The sequence below is a fragment of the Aethalodelphis obliquidens genome, unplaced genomic scaffold, assembly GCF_003676395.1.
Source record: "Aethalodelphis obliquidens isolate GAN/ISIS:26980383/991018 unplaced genomic scaffold, ASM367639v1 scaffold41, whole genome shotgun sequence".
Lineage (NCBI taxonomy): Eukaryota > Metazoa > Chordata > Mammalia > Artiodactyla > Delphinidae > Aethalodelphis > Aethalodelphis obliquidens.
The window spans coordinates 14,913,631-14,936,379 of NW_020837985.1; the positions used below are offsets into that span (position 1 = coordinate 14,913,631).

The 22,749-nt window shown below is 46.4% G+C and overlaps 1 protein-coding gene across 21 annotated transcripts in view; it reads right to left on the reverse strand.

The window, feature by feature from the left end:
• The window catches only part of PTK2 (protein tyrosine kinase 2), a 253,726-nt gene that overhangs the window by 15,920 nt on the left and 215,057 nt on the right, over positions 1-22,749 (reverse strand). For 17 of the 21 annotated variants that reach the window (XM_027077987.1, XM_027077989.1, XM_027077982.1 and 14 more), the window contains 5 exons: positions 21,760-21,871; positions 15,512-15,598; positions 13,880-14,017; positions 13,037-13,168; positions 1,360-1,422 (listed from right to left, as the gene is read on the reverse strand). In XM_027077987.1, coding sequence (XP_026933788.1) covers positions 1,360-1,422; positions 13,037-13,168; positions 13,880-14,017; positions 15,512-15,598; positions 21,760-21,871 — 532 coding nt within the window. The other 4 variants (XM_027077993.1, XM_027077992.1, XM_027077990.1 and 1 more) reach the window with 4 other exon arrangements.

Below are 22,749 nucleotides of genomic sequence, written 5' to 3' on the forward strand. Positions count from 1 at the left end.
TCTACTTCTTTAGGTAGGTTTAATCCTAGGTATTTTATTCTTTTTGATGTGATGGTAAATGGGATTGTTTCCTTAACAGGAAACAATGAACAATAGTTCATTCTTAATCTACAGATATGTAACAGATTTCTGTATATTAATTTTGTATCTTGTAACTTTACCGAATTCACTGATGAGCTCTAGTAGTTTTCTGGTGGCATTTTTAGAATTTTCTATGTAAGTATCATGTCATCTGCAAACGGTGACAGTTTTACTTCTTCCTTTCCAATTTGGATTCCTTTTCTTTCTTTTTCTTGTCTGACTGCTGTGGCTAGGACTTCCAATACTATGTTGAATAAAAGTGATGGGAGTCAGCATCCTTGTCTTGTTCCTGATCTTAGAGGGAATGCTTTCAGCTACATGTCATCTTTCCAATATAAAGAGTGAGCACTGCATGTGGAGATGTTAACCGGGGAACAGTGTGATTTTGCACTTGTGGACTAAGGAATGCCTAATATTCTGTCTGTAGAGCCCATTGTGCCAGCATGTCTTATGGGAAATGCCAAACCTTCACATGCTGGCAACTGAACACGTCTTCTAGGGACCAGATATTAGGCGGAGCTGGATTTTAGAGCACAGACTAGGGAAAACTATGCATCTCGGAGCTGGATGACGACACAGTCTAATGTGTGTATGTATGTGTATCCACGTGTGTCTAGAAATGAAATGGTTTATTTCTACTCATAAACCTTATTAGGGTGGATGGAGAGTTATCTCCCTAAGTCCGTTACCCAGCAAGTGCACGTTTCCCCTTTTTACTGGGGATTTCTTTAAGTTTTAAAGAAATCTGCATTTATTTTAACCAGATATCTGCTAACGGAAATCATAACAATTTAAAATACTCTCCCCTGAAGACCAGGGAATATTTCTAGTGGGCTTTAAATATATTTGGAATAATGATAATAAGCTAGGTCTTTAAAGAGAATTTCAGTCATTTCCCCCCACAACACTCAGCAGAAAAAAATCGTGCTTGAACAAGTTTTCTGTGACTGACTGTGGAAACTTTCATAAAACACGAAACAAGAGTATAAAAATTTAGCAGATGACAACTTGCTGTAGCAACAATTTGTGTACGTATTTCTTTAGGACACAGAGAGTTCAGCTTACTATTGAAAAGAGTGTATTAGTAATGGGGTAGAAATTTTTCTACCTAAACACGCATGTTGGGCTGCGTACTGTAAGTTTTAATAATCTTGGCTAAAACGTTGATTTTAGTTATAGAATGAATTATTGTGTTCCATATGACAAATGCTAGCAAGCTTGGATATCCCAGGACACAAAGTGGTCCAGATCCTGATGAGAACGTGGGCGGCTGCTTACCGGGCCCTGAGGACCTCCATCCTCCCTGTCGATGCTGCCTCGAGAGAGCCGCACGTCAGGTTTCTAGAGAAATGAAAGCAAACCGAACAGTTTCATTCTTGGTTTGAAAATCACTGACATATTTCTGTACTAAGTTTCTTCCTTTTGTAACACAATTGTCCTCTGAACAAGAAGAGTTAAAAGTTCCCCAGTTTCACAAAATTCTCAAAGCCCAGTGGTGACAAGCCCAGGTCAGCTGCCCCAGCAAAGCCCCTTTCTCCGCACATGTGTATAGCTAACAGGACTGGCACCTGTGCCCTGACCCCATATGACACATGAAGGTGTGCACTCCACCTCTCCTCCTAGCAGCAAAGCGAGTTTTCTTCACCTAGAAAATCCCCACCCCAGGAGGAGGCACCAATGCCCGCTTCCTGGCACGTTAAGGCTTATATGTACTTGGCTGTCTTGCCAAAGCAGCAAATGGTCCAGTGACAAGTTTTCCCCCGGCACTGCATCCAGAATACAGAAACCAAACAGGAATCTTGACTTCATATAAGTAAGAGTAAATGCATTTCACTAACATAAGATTAACAAAGTAGGCCACATGCTGTCAAGGTGTGGAGCTTGGTAGGTTTTCTCCTCGTGAAAGCAATGCTGTGAGGCGGCCCCAGCCTGCCCCACGATGGCATGGATTTCACGGAGTCCCCAGGAAGCCACACCGACTCCTGCCCCCTGCCCCCGCCAGGCACGCTGGCTGACCGCTCATCTCTTAGACTCTGCCAGTCTGCTGTATCTTACAGACCCTCTATTTGGCAGAGATCAGGCAGTCACAACTTCCTTGTTAGGCAAAGAACGTCTTGACATCTGATTCGTCGTACTTTCTACACCTGAGGAGGGCCCAATGCTGAGGACACCAACCGCAAGCACCTGTCGGGGGTGTTGATGGAGAAACGAGCTTCGTCTCTTTCTTTTAAATGTGTGTTTTCAAAAGTGAAACCATGTCATATAATTCCATAACCTTCATATAATATTATACAGTGGAAATTGGTAAGAACGTTAGAATACTGTATAATATTCCAGAGCATGAATGTTGTCACACACAGAGAAAGGTGGAAACAGCCTGGGCTCTGGCAGTAGCCATCGGGGTTCAGGTCAGCCTCCGCCCTTGCCAGCTGTGTGACCCAGGCCTCAACTTCTTCATCTCTAAGATGGGGCAATAACAGCACCTGCCATGCACTACCCCAATCCTTGTCAGGATTAAACGAGTTAATATTGGCAAAATACTGAGTCACTGCCATGTACGTGTCAAGTAGAATAAACAGTTATCCTGCTGTTTGTTGAACATTTGGGCCATTTTCAAAATTTCAACTGTATAAGTAGGCTGTGGGTAAACATCTTTGTACACAAATCTTTGACTAAATTCCTGATTAGTTCCTGGGGACAGATTTCTAAGAACTGAATTACTGAGTCACAGGGTTTAAACATCTGAGAAATTGAGCGTATCAGCCGCCACGCTGGTCCTGCCTTGGTCCGCGATGGACTTGCCCCAGCGCTGCTGGACTTCACTTAGAACTTGCAGTCAATCAATAAACAAAATGCCCCTCCCCCTTCCTTAAGTAGTAGAACGTCTCTGTTTTGTCTCACAGATGCTAAGCTGCCTTGGACAAGGTTCACCTCTCCTAACCCATTTCCTCACCCACACAGTTATTATAAGGATTAAGTAAGTGCTTGGCACAGAAATGTGCACATACGAGATGGTTAGTAAATATGTGCTGAAGGAATGCATTAATAAAAATGCAAAGGAGAAAAGATTTTACAGAGGAGGAACGTGAAGCTTAGAAAGGCAGAACCGGTTGCTACAGGCGACACGAGCTGGATTCAATCAGGCAACAAATATTTAGTATCTTCTATGTGCGGAAAATATTTTATTTACGTTTTTACTTAAACAAAAGCTGTTCATATATTGTTTGCTTATAGAGTAAGGTGCTGGGTTTCATGTATTTACATGAATTATCTATTTTTACTTTCATATAAAATACATGAAATGGCTTATTTTTCTTTATGCACAACAACTCCCCAATGATATACTTTTCCAAAGACAGAGTTTCAATCTTTTTTTTTTTTTTTTTTTTTTGCGGTACACGGGCCTCTCACTGTTGTGGCCTCTCCCGCTGCGGAGCACAGGCTCCGGACGCGCAGGCTCAGCGGCCATGGCTCACGGGCCCAGCCGCTCTGCGGCATGTGGGATCTTCCTGGACCGGGGCACGAACCCGTGTCCCCTGCATCAGCAGGCGGCCTCTCAACCACGGCGCCACCAGGGAAGCCCCAGCGTTTCTATCTTAAAGGAGGCCTATCTATGTAAAGTCCACTTGTGTTCCATGAATAGAAATATTTAAGCGTTTTCCTCATATAGTCGACAGAGCCTGTCTGCATAAAAGTGTCATGCTGGGAACTAAAGAGCGATCTAGCCAAAGACAGCCTGTCAAAAAGAAGAGATTCTATTATTGTTTCTGCTACTGGGTGAAGCTAAATTCTCCTGTTTTCCCCTTACAGAATATTCTAGATCTCTAGCCCTCTGGGACCCACAACCAGCTGCCCCAGTACCCAGCCCCTCTTATCAGCAGGCTGGCAGCCACTGGACAAGGCAGGGCCAGGCAGCCAACAGGGCTGGGCCAGCCTCACCTACCAGCTGCCCACGGTAGCTGGCCCAGCCACAGCAGAAGGACCCACACAACCCACACATGGGACAAAAGCATACAGCTCTGGTGACCAAAGGGGAGGGTGCTGCTGCATTCCACAGGATGTCTCTTACATAAGGCCACTTCTCAAAGATTGAAAAAATGTAACTGACCCTTCCTAATACACAGAGATAAACACAGACAATTAGGCAAAATGAGGAGACAGAGGAATTCCAAATAAAAGAATAAGACAAAACCCCAGAAGAAGAACTAAGCAAAGTGGAGATATGCAATCTACGGAAGAAAGAGTGCAAGGTAATGATCATAAAGACGGTCAACAAACTTGCGAGAAGAATGGGTGAACACAGTGAGAGTTTAACAAAGAGTTAGAAAATACAAAGAAGCACCCAACAGAGCTGAAAAATACAATAACTGAAAAAATACACTAGAAGGAATCAACAGTAGACTGGATACAGAGGAATGGGGAATGGATCAGTGAACTGGAAGGCAGAGCGGTGGAAATCATCCAAGATAAACAGAAAAAAGAAAAAAAAAAGAGGATAGTTTGAGACCTCTGGGACAACATCAAGCATACTAACATTCAAATTATAGGGGTCCCAAAAGGAGAAAAGAGAAAGGGGTGGAGACCTTATTTGAAAAATACCATAGCTGAAAACTTCCCTAACATGGGAAGGGAAAGAGACATCCAAGTCGAAGTACAGAGAATCCCAAACAAGATGAACCCAAAGAGGTCCACACTAGATACATAAATAAAATGGCAAAAACTAAAGATAAAGAGAGAATCTTAAAACCAGTAAGAGAGAAGCAACTTGTTATGTACAAGAGAACTGCCATAAGACTATCAGTTGACTTTTCAACAGAAACTTTGCAGAGGCCAGGAGTGGAACCATACATTCCAAATAATGAAAGGAAAACACCTACAACCAAGAATACTCTACCCAGCAAGGCTATCATTCAGCTTTGAAGGAGAGATAAAGAGTTTAACAGACAAGCAAAAGTTACGTAAAAGAGTTCAGCACCACAAAACTGGCTTTACAAGAAATGTTAAAGGGACTTCTCTAATCAAAAAAGAAAAGACCATAACTAGAAATATACAAATTATGAAAGGAATTCCCTGGTGGCACAGTGGTTAAGAATCCGCCTGCCAATGCAGAGGACACGGGTTTGAGCCCTGGTCCAGGAAGATCCCCACGGAGCAACTAAGCCCACGTGGCACAACTACTGAGCCTGCGCTCTAGAGCCCATGAGCCACAACTACTGAGCGCACGTGTCACAACTACTGAAGCCTGAGTGCCTGGAGCCCATGCTCCGCAACAAGAGAAGCTACCACAGTGAGCCTGCGCACTGCAAGGAAGAATAGCTCCCGCTTGCCTCAACTAGAGAAAGCCCGCGCAACAACGAAGACCCAATGCAGCCAAAAAAATAAATAAATAAAAGTAATAAAGTTTCCTTTTAAAAAAAAAGTATTAAAACGAACAAACAGGGGCTTCCCTGGTGGCGCTGTGGTTGAGAGTCCACCTGCCGACGCAGGGGACACAGGTTCGTGCCCCGGTCCAGGAAGATCCCACGTGCCGCGGAGCGGCTAGGCCCGTGAGCTATGGCCACTGAGCCTGTGCGTCCAGAGCCTGTGCTCTGCAACAGGAGAGGCCACAACAGTGACAGGCCCGCGTACTGCAAAAAAATAAATAAATTAAAAAAAAAAATAGAACTATCATATAATCCAGTAATTCTAGTTCCAGGTATTTTTCTGAAGAAAACCAAAAAACTGCTTTGAAAAGATATATGCACCCCTACGTTCACTGCAGCATTATTTACCATAGCCAAGATATGGAAGCAACCTAACTTCCCACTTATAGAGGAATGGATAAAGAAGATGTGGTACATATACACACAATGGAATATTAGTCGGCCGTAAAAAAGAATGAAATCTTGCCATTTGCAACAACACAGAGGGTATCATGCAAAGTGAAGTCAGTCAATCGGAGAAAGACAAATACTGTATGATTTCACTTATATGTAGAATCTAAAAAAACAAAAAACAAATAACCTCCCCAAAACCAAATGAACAAACAGAACAGAAACGGACTCACAGATACAGAGAACAGGTGGTTGCCAGAGGGGAGGGGTGGGCGGGATGAGTGAAATAGGTGAGGGAGATTAAGAGGGACAAACTTCCAGTTATAAAATAAATGGGTCAATGAGATGTAATGTACAGTGTGGGAAATGGATTGGCTAATACTGTAATAACTTCGTACGGTGACAGATGTAACCAGACCTACACTGATGATCATTCTGTAATATATAAAAATACTGAATCCCTGTGTTGTACACCTGAAACTAATACAATATTCTAAGTCAATTACACTTCAAAACAAAATATTCTGGATCTGAAGATAGTAATACTAAAGACAGAAAGGAGGCAAAGGCAATTTCTATCTAAAATCTTACAGAAATGGATAATAGACATAAAGAATGTCTGGGCCTATTTGATTCTTTTCCCCATCAGGTATGCATTTTCTTTCTTTTTTTCAAATTCAGGTATAACTTGTATACAACACAGCCCACAGTTCTTAAGTGTAAAGGTCAGTACCCCTGCCTAACACGCCACCCCAATCAAGACACACAGCAGATAACCCGCAGGCTCAGTTCGCCAAAGGGACCCCTCCTCTGACTTCCAGCCCAGACGACTGTTTCTGAACTTCATACAAATGGGTCCCGTAAGAAGCACTCTTGTGTGTCTGACATCTTTTGTGAACACGGTGTCTAAGATTCAGCCCTGTGGTTGTGTGTAGCAGTTTGTTCGTTCTTACTGTTGTGCAACATGCCCTTGTTGCATCCGTTCTGCTGTTAACGGGCAGGTGGGTTATCTCCAGTTCTTTTCCGTGTGGGCATGCGTATTCCCTTCTCTTAGGCAACAGATGGGGGCTGAAGGTGCCGCTTCCGGTTTTGGGGACACAGTAACCAACCGTTCAGGCTTGATCTCTAGTCCCATGTTGCTATCACTCTAGAAAACTTCAAACCTAAGGCTTTCAACTCAAAGTCCTTTCCCCTTGCACTACACATTGTCTTCAAATCTGGACTGTGGAATACACATGGGAGGGATGTGGCCTGGCTGAGAGCAGAGTCCCCGTCTTGGACTCTCTGACCCCATCTTGATGTTCACCTTTCATTCCTGCTGACTGGCTCTGCTGCGAGAGGGAAAACAGCTCAAACATTCATTTCCTTTCTCAGGACACAAAGCAGGCTTTATATACTCAAAACTTTCTCATTTTAAAATTAAAATCCTATCTTCAGCACAGCCCTGCATTAGAAAATGACTGTGTGCATGGCAATAAAAATAAACAAGTAACACAGTTACTCTCTCTTTAAGCAGCAGCCAATAGGAAAGAAAGTCCTCTCAATGGACTGAGGTTCTAGTCAAGGCTGCCAGCTCTCTCTCTGGCCAGTTTGCAAGAGAGCTTTTACGGCTGTGGATTCACAGGCACAGAGGCAACTCAGAAACCACTCGGGCTGCACTGAGATCACAGAAGTGGGTGGGGACACCACAAAGACCCTGCGCTGTAGGTCACAGCTGTGTGCCCCAGGGCAAGAGCCTGCCTTATGTGTGCTGATGGAGGGATGCTCCACTCGACTCTCCAAAGTGCTGGATAAAAAGTAGCCTCATACAATGATGTAAGTCCTAAAACAGGAGGCTTCAATAAACAGCTATCGATTCTGATCTGTCAGAAAAAATCTGGGAATCGCTACTGACAAAGCAACTTTAATTTTTCCAGTAAGAACATGACTCTTCCACCCGGGTACAAGCTGACCTCACGGAAGGGAGCGGCAGGGCTGCTCCCAGCACAGTCCGAGGACCAGGGCGGGTCAGGAATGACTTGCTGTTACCAGGTCGTGATGAGACAGAAACAGAGGATGAGCATCTTTAGAAATTTCTAGAGCAATCCGAAATAGTAATTTTTAGGTCTGTTGGAGCTCATAATAAAAGTCTGTACACCTTTTTAAAAATTTCCTTTTTCTAGTAACTGCTTCTTATTTTATTTCACTAGAGTATCAGGTCTACGGTGGTTTAGGAAAAAAAAATAGAAACGGGTCCTCCTTCACTGACAGCTTGAGAAGCCTGCACTGGGAAGCACCTGGGCCTAAAGGGCTCCATGTCCTGCATGCAGCTTCTGCCTCCTCGGGGAAACACGGCGGTCAGACACAGCCAGGGCTCCTAAGGGAGCCCTAACAACAGCAAAAATGAATTAAGGGGGAAAAAAACCCCCAAAAGACAAACAACGAATTAAGGTTCACTGATAACAAATAAATCCAGTGAAAGGGTGTCCAGCTCCTGCGTGATACCAGCGACGCTCCTTTGCAGAACCCCTTCGACACTGGCTCAAATCTCTCACCCCATCTATGACACTCAGCTCGGGTTGGGAGCCGCCTGCAGGTACTCTGGGCGATGTGTACGATCTAGGATTCTAGATTCTCATCAATGCAGCGCTCCTGCCTGCTACAGAGAACAAACTGAACGAGAGATTAAAAGCCCTTGGAAAAATTAATGGTGTATTCCTTATCCCTTCCACTGTCTATGCGTTATACATTTAATCCTCCACTCAACCCTACAGAAAAGCATTCTTGCATTCTACAGAGGAAATTATAATTATCTTACAGATTAACAAATCGCAGCATAGAGAGGTTAAACAACTCACGTAGGGCCGCGGTAACTAGGATTTTGAAGCCTCCCCTAGCTGACCCCAGAGCCTAGGCTCCTGCACTCGGTGTGCCCTCAACCTGGCATGTTCTTCAGCTGCTCAGCCTGCCCTGATGGCCCTGCATGCTGGGCCTCCCCTGCGCTCCGTCCGCTCTGTCACAACCAGGGCTGACCTACAGGGGCTGCGTCTCAAGGACAGGAAGGATGGAGGGCCCCAGGTGGTCATCCTGTGGCGGCCACTGGGAGGTTTTAAGTCAGAGAAGGCCAGGATCAGACCCGAGGTGTAGAAATGTCACCGCGGCTGCGGCACGAAACACAGCTTGGAGGGGACAGGATCTCAGAGATGCCATGTACGACGCCCCAGCCTTGACATTTACTTGCCCTCACCTCCTCACCTTCCCTCCCCTGGCAGCGGCGCTGTGGCTCGCTCACCCAGTTGCTCACACCGAGGCCGGGCCCGTCCTGACGGCTCACTTGCTCTCAGCCCCCCACCTATACCGGCTGCCTGACCAACGGCCAACGCAGATGGGGCAGGGATTATTCGACTGAGGACATCAACACTGTTCTGATCTTGAAACCATTAACAATGACAATAATAACTCACTCTTGTTTATGAAGATTGATAGGAAATTCTAATAAAACATCACAAACAAAAGACACCAGGACCTTCAAAGGATCATCAACCACGACTTAGTGGGGACTTCTCTCTGGAATGAGGGTCCAGCATAAAACCAAGCAAAATGCTTCATGTAATTCATCACGTTAAGCCTTTTAAAAGCTTTAAAAAGGTTATTTTAAAAATAGAGAGCCAGCATTATACTTAATGGAGAAAACTATTACGGACATTATCTTTAAAAATAAAAGCAGGATGGGCTTCCCTGGTGGCGCAGTGGTTGAGAGTCCGCCTGCTAATGCAGGGGACAGGGATTCGAGCCCTGGTCTGGGAAGATCCCACATGCCGCGGAGCAACTAGGCCCGTGAGCCACAACTGCTGAGCCTGAGCGTCTGGAGCCTGTGCTCCACAACAAGAGAGGCCGCGATAGTGAGAAGCCCGCGCACTGCAATGAAGAGTGGCCCCCGCTTGCCACAACTAGAGAAAGCCCTCGCACAGAAACGAAGACCCAACACAGCCAAAAATAAATAAATAAACAAATGTGGGGTTTAAAAAAATAAAAATAAAAAAATAAAAGCAGGCAAGAACCTGTTTAATACAAAGTTGGCAAGAGATGCTTCAGGGGCAATATGAGATACATAACTGAAAATGAAGAAAGAAAATGTTTTTTAAAAAGTGATAACCGTGCATGAATAGAAAAAATCCAAGGGAATCAGTCAGAAAAATTTCATGTGATAAATATTGTTACATACAAGATAATTTCCTAAAAATCAACTGCATATGCATATACGGAAATAACAACTAAAAAGTTCAATGAAAATGAGATACCATTATCAGTGACGGGAAGCTCTAAATGAATGGGCAGTAATTTAATAAGGGAAGATACGGACTTAGAGAAAATTATAAAGTTACATGGGAGAAATAAAAGGGATCAGGAACAAATGGAAATGTCCCAGGCTGAGGAGACAGGTACACTGAGGCTGTCACAGGACACAGCACTGACTGGACTCCCCGGGGGGAGTTCATTATACGACTTCATTAGTGGATTTTCAACGTGGCATGGAAGCCATCTGGAGTGACAGAAATGTCACACGTATGGAGAATGGGTTATATGGACTTAATGTATTTATCAAAACTCACCAAACTGTACGCTTAAGACCTGCGCAGTCCACTGTATGTAAATTATCTCAATTAAAAGGGACAACCCCTACGGCTGATGAGCCGGCAGTTTCTGATTCAGAGTACCTGACATCGCTGGGAAGATGGAGCCTGGGCCTGGGCCGATCACCTTCCCCACCAGCAAGCTCTTCCCAAGGCATGAGCACACTTCCTGAGCCTGTCTGCCCTGCAAATTCCAATCTATCTCGAGGCCTGGGCGCCAACATCATCCCGACCCCGAGTGGCACCCCCAGGCCCCCCTCCTGCTCTCGCCGCCGGCTGCGCTCTGTCAGAGCAGCTCACGGCCGCGGCCTCCTCCACTCTCAGGGCGATCATACACCAGACACTGGTATTTACGTATACTAACTCGAGTTTGAAGAGTCTGTAACACTGCCTTTTTAAAATACAAATCAATGCGGGAAAGTAGGCTATCTAGACAAAAGGTTAAAATGTAGGGCTAGGGAACAGCAGCTGTATTCTTGGAACTGATATAATATCCAAATAGATTTGCTCAGATTAGTATAGTAAATAATAATAACCAATTTTTGCCGCTTGCCTTATAATCTCAAGATACGCTTTGATTTAAATAATTTAGAATTTTGATATGATGAAACTTTTGTTCAAAAGTGAATGGTTCACAGCGCCCAGCGATATTTCGTATACGTTACAGTAAATGCACGTGCAGAGGAGCACTAGTCCGTGGGGGTGCTGAGCCGTGTGCAGCCGGGCACTCCAGCTGGCAGAGTGGCGGGCACCGAAGACCCCGGCTCGGCCAACGCTACCCAGTGGTCTCGGGCAATTTCCTCATCTCTAACACGAGGGTAATAAAGGATAGGTACACTGTCCTTTATCCTCGTTTCCAAAATCTAAAATGTACTAAAAGACTGGTAAGTTTGTTTGTTTTTTTTAAGCTTGAAGGAAACTAATTTTGTGGCAAAACCTGACCTGACCTGATGTGAGGGCTGTCTTTACACCTGGTAATGTGAACACCTGTGTTTTGCTGTAAGAGCGTTAGTGCTTTTAACTCTGTATGCTATTGGAATACTTATATAATATACAGCATGTGCGTCATATTTCATTAATTTTCTTTCTTTCTTTTTTTTTTTGGCCGCACTGCAAGGCTTACGAGATCTTAGTTCCCCGACCAGGGATTGAATCTGGTCCCCGGCAGTGAAAGCGCTGAGTCCTAACCACTGGACCGCCAGGGGATTCCCTTCATTAACTTCCTAAAGCAAAAAAATAGTGTAGCACACAGAACCCTCAAGAGTTTCGGATAAAATATTTTGGACCTGTCTCTTCCCCACAGGGTGGTTATAAAGACTGAATGACTTTCTGTATGAGGAATATGTAGGATGGTGAGCGACACGTGGTAAGCACTTTGTGCGATCTTAACCATTAAGCTGCGACAGGGCTGTGCGCATTAGTCCTGTCCGGCAGTTAAATGAGTGTGGGGTGTGTGTGATGTCTGCAGGCTCCATTTTAGAAGAAAAAGAACAGAAAGGAGAGAAAGCGCCTCCACCTAGTGTGACTTGCTCCCAGGCCCCCGTTCGCGCCGAGACGGCCCTCACCCCCCTGCAGCGGGGGCAGCGGCCACCCGGGAGGTTAAAACGTGCCTCACCGAACTTGTGCACAGCTTGCTTTGTTTAATTTGAAACTACAGTTTTCAAAAAGAAAGCCCCGTATAAAGAATGAAATCAGGATCACAGGTGATGAACCGCTGTCTCGTAAAACCACTGGTTGTTGATTTAATGTTTCTGTGCCTGTAGGACTTCCAGAGATGCGTGAACAGCGTTGTATCCCCTCATCAGTGTCTGGTCCCTCAGCACAGAGGGTGACGTAGAGGTGGTCTTGGGATGTTTATGGTCAAAGCGTGAGGGACCAGCTCTGGACCAGCCAGGTACGGGCTTTGCGGAAGCACTCTGAGTCCTGGCTCCGTCCAGGCCTTCTTCTCTTCAGGCTACTTCAGGAAGGCTGAAGTAACTGCGCAGGGTGACAGGGGAGGGGTCCTAAGGCTGAGGACCACGTGACACACACAGGCCACTCTGTCACCGCTCCTCTATCCCCAGGGACTTCTGAGGGGCTGTCGACAAGAGTTGTCCCAGGAAGACATTTGCTGCCCACAACCCCAGAGGCATGTGGCAGGAGGTCTGCGTCTCTCAGACCTCGAACCAGAGGAGCCCAGGAAGGCAAGCCCGGGGCCCCCGGGCCGTCTAGTCATGTGCCTGCAGTAACGAGAGGCAGTGTCTTATGTGCAAGCTGACACTTCAGTGGGAGTCGTTTCTGTGTAAACGTGGCAGTAACACAAAACCACAGAAACGGTTCTACATCTGAGCCCATGATTCTACTATAGACCTCCTAGAAATTTATCCGGAAAATGTAATTCAAGAAAAGCGAACGACCCACTATTGCAAGTTTTAGGAAGCAGATGGAAAACAAAGGCTCCTGCTTTGGAACAGATGAGGTTTGCCATCATCTGCAGTAGAGCCAACTCCAGAGGCTTAGGGGTGCAAGGACTTTCTGAGACTCAGTTACCAGAAACCTCTCCTCCTTCTCCAGCCAGCGCTGGTCCTCTTCCATCTCCTGCTGCTGCCGGATCAGCCGCTCCTCCATCAGGTGGGTCGGCAACACCTGCCCGATGCCACGCAGGTCCAGTGTTGCAGAGTCCTGGAGGAGGAGTGAAAAGGTCCACTCTCAGAAGTCTGTGTGTGAGGCTCTTACTTTTCTTTCTGTGTGTCTTTCCAAACAATTAAGCAAAACAGCAAGCGTGGTGGAAGTAGGGTCTCTTCTACTCTGCCGGCGGGAGCAACTTTTCTGGGGGTTACAAGTTACCGTGCGTGAAACAGCTTTAAAACGCATACGATGGTTCACTTGCAGGGACCTACTCTAAATAAGTAATCCAAGATATGGGGCAGAGAATGCATCATTAGTTAGAGCGAAAAAGTGGAAACAATCTGGACGTAAAATAATGGGAGGAGGATTAAATACGACACACGCATAGTACAGAGTATAAAGCACGTGCACTCCAAGGAAAAGAGCTTAAGAGCAGACAACTACAGATGTTCTTGGATTCAAAGAAATGATTTTTAATATTATAGGAGTGGTTCTTGGTTTTACCAAGAAAATTCAGTAAAAATTCACACGGTCCGCAGAGCTGGAGGCTGTCTGTTCCTTGGCCTCATGTAGGCCCTGCTTTTCAAATGAATGGGCTAATGATGGCAGCATCTCTCCATCGTTGAGTGAAGATTCTCAGACCCAGAGAGCACCTGATCTTAGAATGAGGGCATCTAAATTGACACATCTCAGGATTTAGAAATCCTGTACCTTGGGCACAGCCTCATCAGTTAACAAAGCAAAGCCCAAGAACATCCAATTTACCTCCACGTTGGGCTGCCACATCGATATCTCCTGTGGTCTGTGATTCCACGAATCCGTTTGGTCCAAAAGAGATGCCTGACCTGGGTAGATGCTGCCAGCCACGGCTGTGATTCCATGTGAGCCAGGGTAGCCAGAGACCTGCGGGTGAGTGAAGCGGCCAGGTCAGGGTCTGACGCAGTACGACTTCTGCACAGTTCTGCTTTCCACGTGAAAGGAAGTAACTGAGATTATAGAGAATAATGTGGCAGCAGAATAACGGCTCCTCAAGCTCGTCCACGCCCTAATCCCTGGGACCTGTGTGAATATGGTAGCTTACATGCCAAAGGGACTGTGCAGATGTGATTATCAATTAGGAATCATTAGGTGGGGAGATTAACCTGGAAGATCTGAGTGGACCCAACGTGATCATAAGCGTCCCTAAAAATGCAAGAGGGAAGCAGAGGGGAGAGAAAGGGGGTGTGGCTACTGAAGAACAGTCAGAGAGATACTTGGGCTTTGAAGTGGAGGAACGGGCCACGAGCCAAGGAACGCAGGTGCCTCTAGAAGCCGGTAAAGGCGAGGAAATGGACTCCACTGCAGCCTCGAGAAAGGCGGTCTGTTATGGCCACAGTCGACAGCTAGTGCAAACAGACACTAGGAAACCAGAAATTCTTCACTTTGGAATTCTACACTTATTACAGTGCTGAGAGCAGACCATCCTCGGATGTAAAAGCAATGGGCCATAAACATGGTTAAGCCATCTCTCTACAAGTCCCTTTCCTGCCCAACTCACTACTACTCCACCAGCAAAGAACAAACAAGACCCCCAAATGCTTGTCCTCTAGTGAACCAGCGTGGATGGTGACAGAAGGCAGGCCTTCACAGTCTACCAATGATCTCAAAGGCAGAGAAAAACATTGAGCTGGACATGGAGAAAAATTTCAAGGCAGAAGGAAAGTGAGAGGAATTTCTTTACATGGTTCTCCCTCCATCAAGAGAAAGAGAGACAAGGCATCAGTATCTGTTTCCCTAACTCATTAGGCTGGTTCTGGGCAGCCAGGGCTGGCAGCTACTTTTCAAATGAGATAAAGCACAGCCACATCCATATTCCAAATTCCCTTCAGCAAAGCTTCCAAGCATCTGTTAGGTCTCTAGGCACTGATTCATACCAAAACCCCATACTGACAATATGTAATTACTAAACTTTCAAATAAGATGTACAGGTAGTTCTCACACCTTATTTGAATGAAAATATTTTAATAAAAAACTCTACTAAAAAAAAAAAAACTCTACTAAACATAAAATGCTGTATCAGCGACTATTTCTGGTCAGAAGAGATATATCACTGCCAGAGAACTTCTAGGAATTTTCACAACAAAGAGATTTCAAATGATCTAAGGCAGTTTCCTATACGACACCAATGACGTGAAAGGATCAAACGAGCATTTCAAGCTGAAAAGGCCTACAGGAAATGTCCCATAGCTGTTCTTATTTACAAGGTAAGGAAACGTGGGGCTTGGGAGAGAATCATTTATTTGTTCGATGAGAAAAATGAATGTTTTAATTTATAAATATATACAATGTATCCTTCCCCACCCCCAAATGTGCTGAAGAATAAAATAACACATCTTTTGACAGTCATGAACGGTATACCTGGTAGTGATTGGTCTGTACCATGTGCTGTGGGCTGGGATGAAACCCTTCGCTGGACCTCGGACTAGGATAACCAGGTCTGCTGGGCTGTGAACAGATCAACAGAGCATCACATGAATAAGTATCCTGATTATTTTCGTAAATCCGCATTTTATTAAAAAGAATAGAAAAAGATAATTTTCTATAAGAGCTTAGCTGGAAAGAATGATAAAGGGTGTGAAGACGTTTCCATGGGGTCTTTTCAACAAATAATGCTGGGACAACAGGATATCCACATGCGAAAAATGAAGCTGGACCCCCCCCCTTCCTCACAACATACATAGAAATTAACTCAAACGTGAGAGCTAAAACGATAAAACTCTTAGAAGAAAACGCAGGAGTAAATCTTTGTGACCCTCTGGGTTAGGCCACGGTTTCTTAGGACGCCGAAAGCTCTGTCAACAAAAGAAAAGAGAAGATAAACTGGACTGCATCAAAATTAGAAGTTCTGTGTTGCAAATGACAACATCAAGGAAGTGAAAAGACAACCGTGAATGGAAGAAAGTATCTGCAAATCATCTATCTGATAAGATTCATATCCAGAATATAGAAAGAACTCTAACAACTTCAACAAGAAAGTGACAAATAATCTAAGTAAACAGTGTGCAAAAGGTCTGAGTAGACCCAAAGAAGATACACCAATGGCCAATAAGCACATAAGAAGATGCTCAATACCATTCAGCATCACGGAAATGCAAACCTGGAGGCTTTCCTTTCTGCTCCTCACCGGCTGGGAGCACGTGGGTGAACCAGCCGGATCCCATTTCCTCATCTAAAGAACTGGGTTGACTTGGAGGGGCCCCGAAGTCACTTCCAGCTCTAAAATCCTCATTGTTTGACACGTGAATTTAAAGTTCAGAGCAAAAAGAACGGTCTAGTCTGAAACGGAAGATGAAGTCAATAAAGTCTCCTAAACCTGAGGGATTTAACAAAGTGGAAACTCAGGGCTCTCCAGGCGAATAAAGACCAGACTTGAAGGAAATAGACTTGGGGCCCAGCGAGCCCAGGGGAGGAAGTGCCTGTGTCGCTTTCCCGGGGACACAGGTGGTCCTGGATGAACACACACTTCACTTTGGCTAAGTTCTGAGTGAGTCTGAGTCTCGAAGCAGTGTCACCCCCCTCTGCCTGGAATGCGTGCCGCCTCCTGTCCCGGGTCTCCCGTGTCACCCCTCCCTCTCCCTCCTGACACAGAAGCATATCCCCTGCTCTCCTCCGAGCACGTGGACTGCAGCTACCCCTGCACTTGCTCCCGCCCTGCTGTGCGGGCCTGTTAAGCCTCTGAGGGTGGGAAGCCTCCCCCACCCCTTTAGCCCTGTCGCATTTCAGCCCCCGGGTGCAGTCTACTCCAAACTTAACTAAACGTGAGGACGGACCCCCAAGACCCCCGAAAGAGGGAAGGGCATGAAGGGGGAGTCACGGGCTTTGCTCGTGTGCTAGGGTGGCAATTTTGTTCCATGAAGCCCTTAGGGACTACTCTTCAGATTTATATTTTTAAAGGTTTCACTTGAACAAGTGGTTAGGAAGAGGCAAAAATGTCTGACTATCTCTGTCCTCTGACATTTCAGTGGCAACAGCCGTTTGAAAGGTGTGCGTTAATATGTATGCATTACAATGGTCGTGTGGCAAAGGCTTCCTGGAGTCCAAGTATGGGAGGGTGCAGACCCAGGAATTAGGACAGTATTCACAGCTATCTGACAGGTGGACAGTTGTGTCTGCTGGCTTACATTTTGGAGGTGGCAGGTTAAGTAACACAGGCAAAAATAAAAAACTTTTACTCAAAAAAAAACCCCAAATACAAAACTTTTACTCAGTGTGTCCTACGTGTAGAGCTAGGTGTCGTATGTACAATCTGAGAAGTCTGAGAGCAATGGTACAAGGAAGTATTATCACCTCATTTTACAGAGGATAAAACAGAGGCTCAGAGAGGTCAGGTGATGCAAACAGGCTGCACAGCTGGTAATGGCAGAACTGCCCACCTCCAGAGTCTGCTGTGCTGTGCTGCTACTCTATGACAAGCACACTGTGACTCACCAAAGAAAAGGGGAATTACAAAAGGAAAGATCAAAGACGGCAAAATCTCCACAGAACATCCTCCAGTGGCTCAAATACTTACATGGGTAGCAAACGGTAACACTTGTAAGGTTCCATTTCAGAATAAAGATAACAGATAAAAATATGAAAACATGTCTTACAGAAGACGAAACTACTGCACCAAGAATACCACAAAATGGAACTCTGTTAGCCACCCGCTGCGGAGAGCACGGACGTACTGCTAACAGTTCTGTTTTCCTTCTCTACAAGTACGGACTCAGCGTGGCGGCCAAGAGGGCAGGCCAGGAAATGGCCACTGCCGGGCCGGGGCAACTTGCCCACTGTGCCTTCAAGAATGAGGTGGGGACAGGGCTGCCACAAAGATCGAATGAGCTGAGCTGGGCTGAGGTATCCAGACGTGTCACCTGCTATTAAGTACAAGGTTTAGCAGGCTGATTGCATCTCCTCCTCGAAGACAGAAACTTGGATTTTCATGAAGCAAACGATGGAGCTGGGGGAGTTTTTGTCGAAAGCCTCCCAAGTGAGGAAGAAGAAAAAGGAAAACCCAACACATCCTACACTCGTGGTCCTCAGCTGGATGGCAGTGCCCCCGATGGGGGCCCAGGGTACCGAGAGGGCGCTCCTGCTGCCTGCAGGGCCCGGCACTGAGGGTGGCAGGCAGGTGGGAGGGACAGCGGGGCTGCACAGCAGGGCCTGTGCCACGTTCAGGTCTTTCTCCACCTTACACAGGTAAAACAACAACAAGGAGCCCCGTAGTCTGAACCGAGAACCAACTCCGTCTGACATACAAACACAAATGGTATTTTGCATAGTTTATCAGACACTGAACTTTCCAGAAGAGCAACTACTGTGAATACTGATGGACAATTTTACTTTGTTTCGTTTGAACTTTACCAAGATTCTTCACCCTTCTAGAAAATCACATCATCAAGACGAATGAGATCCACAGTCAGTTGTGGCTGCAGGGTCTGCGTGTGTAGCTGCTGTATCCAGGGCGAGCCTACCACACACAGGTGTGGGCACCTGGCTCCTCCACCGCACCTCCCAGTGTAATTATACCCGAGTATTTTATACAGGTGTGTGCATAATGCTATTAGAAGTTACTTTTATTTCTCTTGTACAGTTCGCAGTCTCTTGGCTGTGTTGGTATCTTGAAATTATTAAGTCATTTTATAACCTATGTATTTTATTTCAGGATTAGTAAACGGGGCATTATAAAATATTTTTTTATATAAATGGAATGCTGGGTCTGATCAGGGCTGAGAAACACTATGCTGAGGCAGCTATTCTCAGGACGCCTTTACGTTCTCAGAAATTACTGAGGACTCCACAAGCCTTTACTTATCTGGAATATATCTACCAATATTTACATTATTAGAAATGAAAACATCGAGCATCTGCATATATATACTAATGTAGGTGATCTTCTACCCATTAAATTTTTTTTTTTTTTTTTTTTTTTTGGCCACACTGCGCAGCTTGTGGGATCTTAGTGGGGTCTCAGTTCCCTGACCAGAGATTGAGCCTGGGCCCTTGGCAATGGAAGACCTGAGTCCTAACCACTGGACTGCCAGGGAATTCCCTCTATCCATTAAAAATTTAATCTGGGGACTTCCCTGGTGGCGCAGTGGTTAAGAATCCACCTGCCAATGCAGGCGACACGGGTTTGAGCCCTTGTCCGGGAAGATCCCACGTGCCGCGGAGCAACTAAGCCCGTGCGCCACAACTACTGAGCCTGCGCTCTAGAGCCTGCAAGTCACAACTACTGAGCCCACATGCCGCATCTACTGAAGCCCGTGCGCCTAGAGTCCGTGCTCCACAACAAGAGAAGCCACCGCAATGTAAAGCCTGCACACCGCAAGGAAGAGTAGCCCCTGCTCGCCACAACTAGAGAAAGCCCGCACACAGCAACGAAGACCAATGCAGCCAAAAATAAATTAATTAATTAAAAAAACCTTTTTTTTAAATCTGGGGGCTGCCAACCTTTTAATTCGGGATCAAAGAGTAAATATGTTATTTATTTGGTTGCGCCGTGCAGCTTGTGGGATCTCAGTTCCCTGACCAGGGATTGAACCTGCACCCTCAGCAGTGAAAGCCAAGGGGGTTCTCAGTTCTCAGTTAGGGGAAAGTCCTAACCACTGGACCGCCAGGGAATTCCCAAAGAGTAAATATTTTCATCTTTTTGAGCCATACTGTAACGGAACCACTCAAGTCCGTCTGTGTAGGGGGTACCCAGCCATGGACAACACACAAGCCAAGGGGGCAGTTCATGCAATAAAATGTTCATCAACAGAAACAGGCAGTGGGGTATAGTCTGCTGACCCACTCTGAAGGGTAGAACCATCTCTGACTACAGAAAAGAGTCTTAAAATATACACGTTGAAAACATCCTAAAGAAAGAAATGTGAGGATATTTAAAAATTTAAGCAGAACTCACCTTTGCTCTGTAAACAAAGAAGCCTAACCACTCCATCTCCGCCCATGAACTTAATATCACAGCCTTCAAAACTCAGCCACATGAAAATTATTAAAAATCATACAGATTGAGATACGTAATCATGTTTGGATGGAAAGGGTTAATTCTGTGAGTTTTAGGGGAAAGCTGTGCACAGCATTGGCACATCATTTGTGCCAATCACCAACTATGTAGAGCTCCTTACACTCCTGTGACTAAAAAAAGTGCTGTGAATGCATTATCTCATTTGGTCTTCACAACACCCCTAAGAGGTGGGGAACACTAGTACCCTCACTTCACAGATGAGGAAAGTGAGGCTGGGAACAGGCAGATAATCCACCTGGTCATCAGAGCCACCTGTGAACAGATCCACCTGGTTTCCAGGCCTGAGAAATTAACTTCAAGGCTCTCCGGTGCTGCACCCTTCCACAGTAGTCAGTGAGGAAACGGGCACACCCGTGTACAAGGTGGAGGCCGCAGATGCTGGGGTGCACAGCTTTTCAGGGGGTAGCTCGGGACGTCGTTGTTGTAACACGAGGAGAGACAGAGAAACGTTGTGGTCTCAGCACGAACCAGCCCATAGTAACACCGACAGAACGGACCACAGGCCCTCCTCCTTCTCTGGGCCTCAGCTTTCCCACTGGTGGAGGAAGCCAGACTACAGAACCCTTCATCTCTAAAATTCTGAGGAACAGGGTCAGTCACCTGTGTTCACTTTCAATGTGTAATAATATTTACTGTAATAGTTTAAAACAATGGCCGAGAAAACAGATTTCAGGCATCGTGATAAAAAAAATGGGTACAATATTTAAATAGCACTTTTTGTGAACAGATTTCTGAACATTTTTCAAAAAGACAATGAAGTAAGGAATTGTCATAGTTCCTGTAATATATTTTTAGCTAATCAAATATCAAGTAGCAGGTAACTATTAACTGCAAAAAAGCCTATCATCTATTTACCATCCAGAAAATGATCTGAACTGGATTATTCATGGCAAGTAAGCCACTGTGTGAAAATACTATCCTGTCAAAAGCAAAAGGAGAACAAAGAATCCTGATCTGAGGAGAGTGTTTAAGGGCCAACTGTGTCCAGCTCCAGCCCAGCTGAACAAGAGGGGAAGGCTCTGGCCGCCTGCGGAAGGCCAGGAGGACGCAGGGCAGGGCTGGGGTGCTGCTGGCAGACCTCCCCACGCTGACAACCCAGCCACCGCCACAGATGAGGAAAGGCAGAAAATGTGCACCAGGTTCTCAGCAAAACCAAACCAAACCAAACCCAAAAGGACCGGGTCAGGTGGAAGCTGACTCCTTTCAAAATAAAGCAAAACGTAAAGCATTCTCGGCTTGGTTATAGTCTGTCTGGTCATCAGGAAGGTCCCTGACACCAGCAGAGAGAAACCTCCCCGAGCAGGGCGTGCTCAGTTAAGTCTGATGATGGGGGCGGTGGCGGGGGGTGGGGGGGATTGGAAGGTCAGGCCTAATCCAATCACTCATGATTTCGAACAGCTCAGAGCTGCAACGCAAATTAGGGAACCGGGTGCACGTTGGGGTGGTATGCGGCGGGGCGAACAAGGAACAGAAGTTGCAGTGATTCCTCTTAGAATAACCCGCTATTTGGTTTTCTCCCCACAGGCAGCTGCTGCCTACAGCATAAACCGCACAAGTTAGCAGGCATGATGCCAGATGGGCTGGGGGCCTTTGCTACCTTGGGTGGTGCTTCGTCGGACCCTCCAGAGTCCCAGGACACTGTGACCTGCCTTCTGGACTCCATCCTCATCCGTTCTTCTTGCTGGACCTTCTCTTCCTCCAGGATTGTGCTAGAGAGACAACACAGTATGTAAGGAGAGCTGACACGGGGGGGAGCTCGCACACACCAGACCCCACCCTGACGACCCGAGGAGCCCCGCGGGAAAGAGGATCGGGTTTCTAACTTCACAAAAGGATTCCAGAATGGCCTTGATGCAAGGGGCACAGCCTCAGGTAAGGGAAGGGCAGCTGGCAACACAAGGAGGAGCTGGGAAACCAACGGGGGGGGGGGGGGCCAGGATGGATGGTCTGAACGCCAGTTTCCTTTAAGCAGCAGAGTTCCCCCGAGCAGATCCCGAGCAGCGCTCCACACAGCACAGACCCAGCCCTCACAGTGCCACTACAGCAGCACAACAACCGACCAAACAGCCATGCGGCCCAGCGCTCCCCACACTGCTCATGACCTCCTACCAACTTTCACTTTAACCGGCACTTTGCCTCATCAGGAAGGAAGGAAATGCAACAGTATCTACAAGCACTTCTGAAACTCCTGCCGGCTTGAAACTGGCAGCTCCACACCGGGTCACGCGGCTACTTACCCGCCGGGCCGCTCAGGGCTCCGCACCTGGGCTCTGGGCCATCGCGGGAGCGGCCACCGCCCTCTGCTGCCCGCCCGCCCGCCGCCCCGCCGCCGCGTCCTGGGGCTTCCCAGTCCCAGCCTCCTGGTGGAGGGCAGCAGAGAACCTCCCAGCGCCAGCAGCTCATGAGAGAGTGAGGTCAGCGGCCCCAGAGCCTTTCTTTCTAATCTGGGAATCCGGCTCGGCTCGACTGTTTCCAGGAGACATTCCTGCTGCCTGGAGGCGAGGGCAGGCTGTTTCTCACGCAGCTGCACTCAAGCAATTTACAGCAGCAGAGGACACACAGAATTCAACTTGTAACTGCCCTGAGT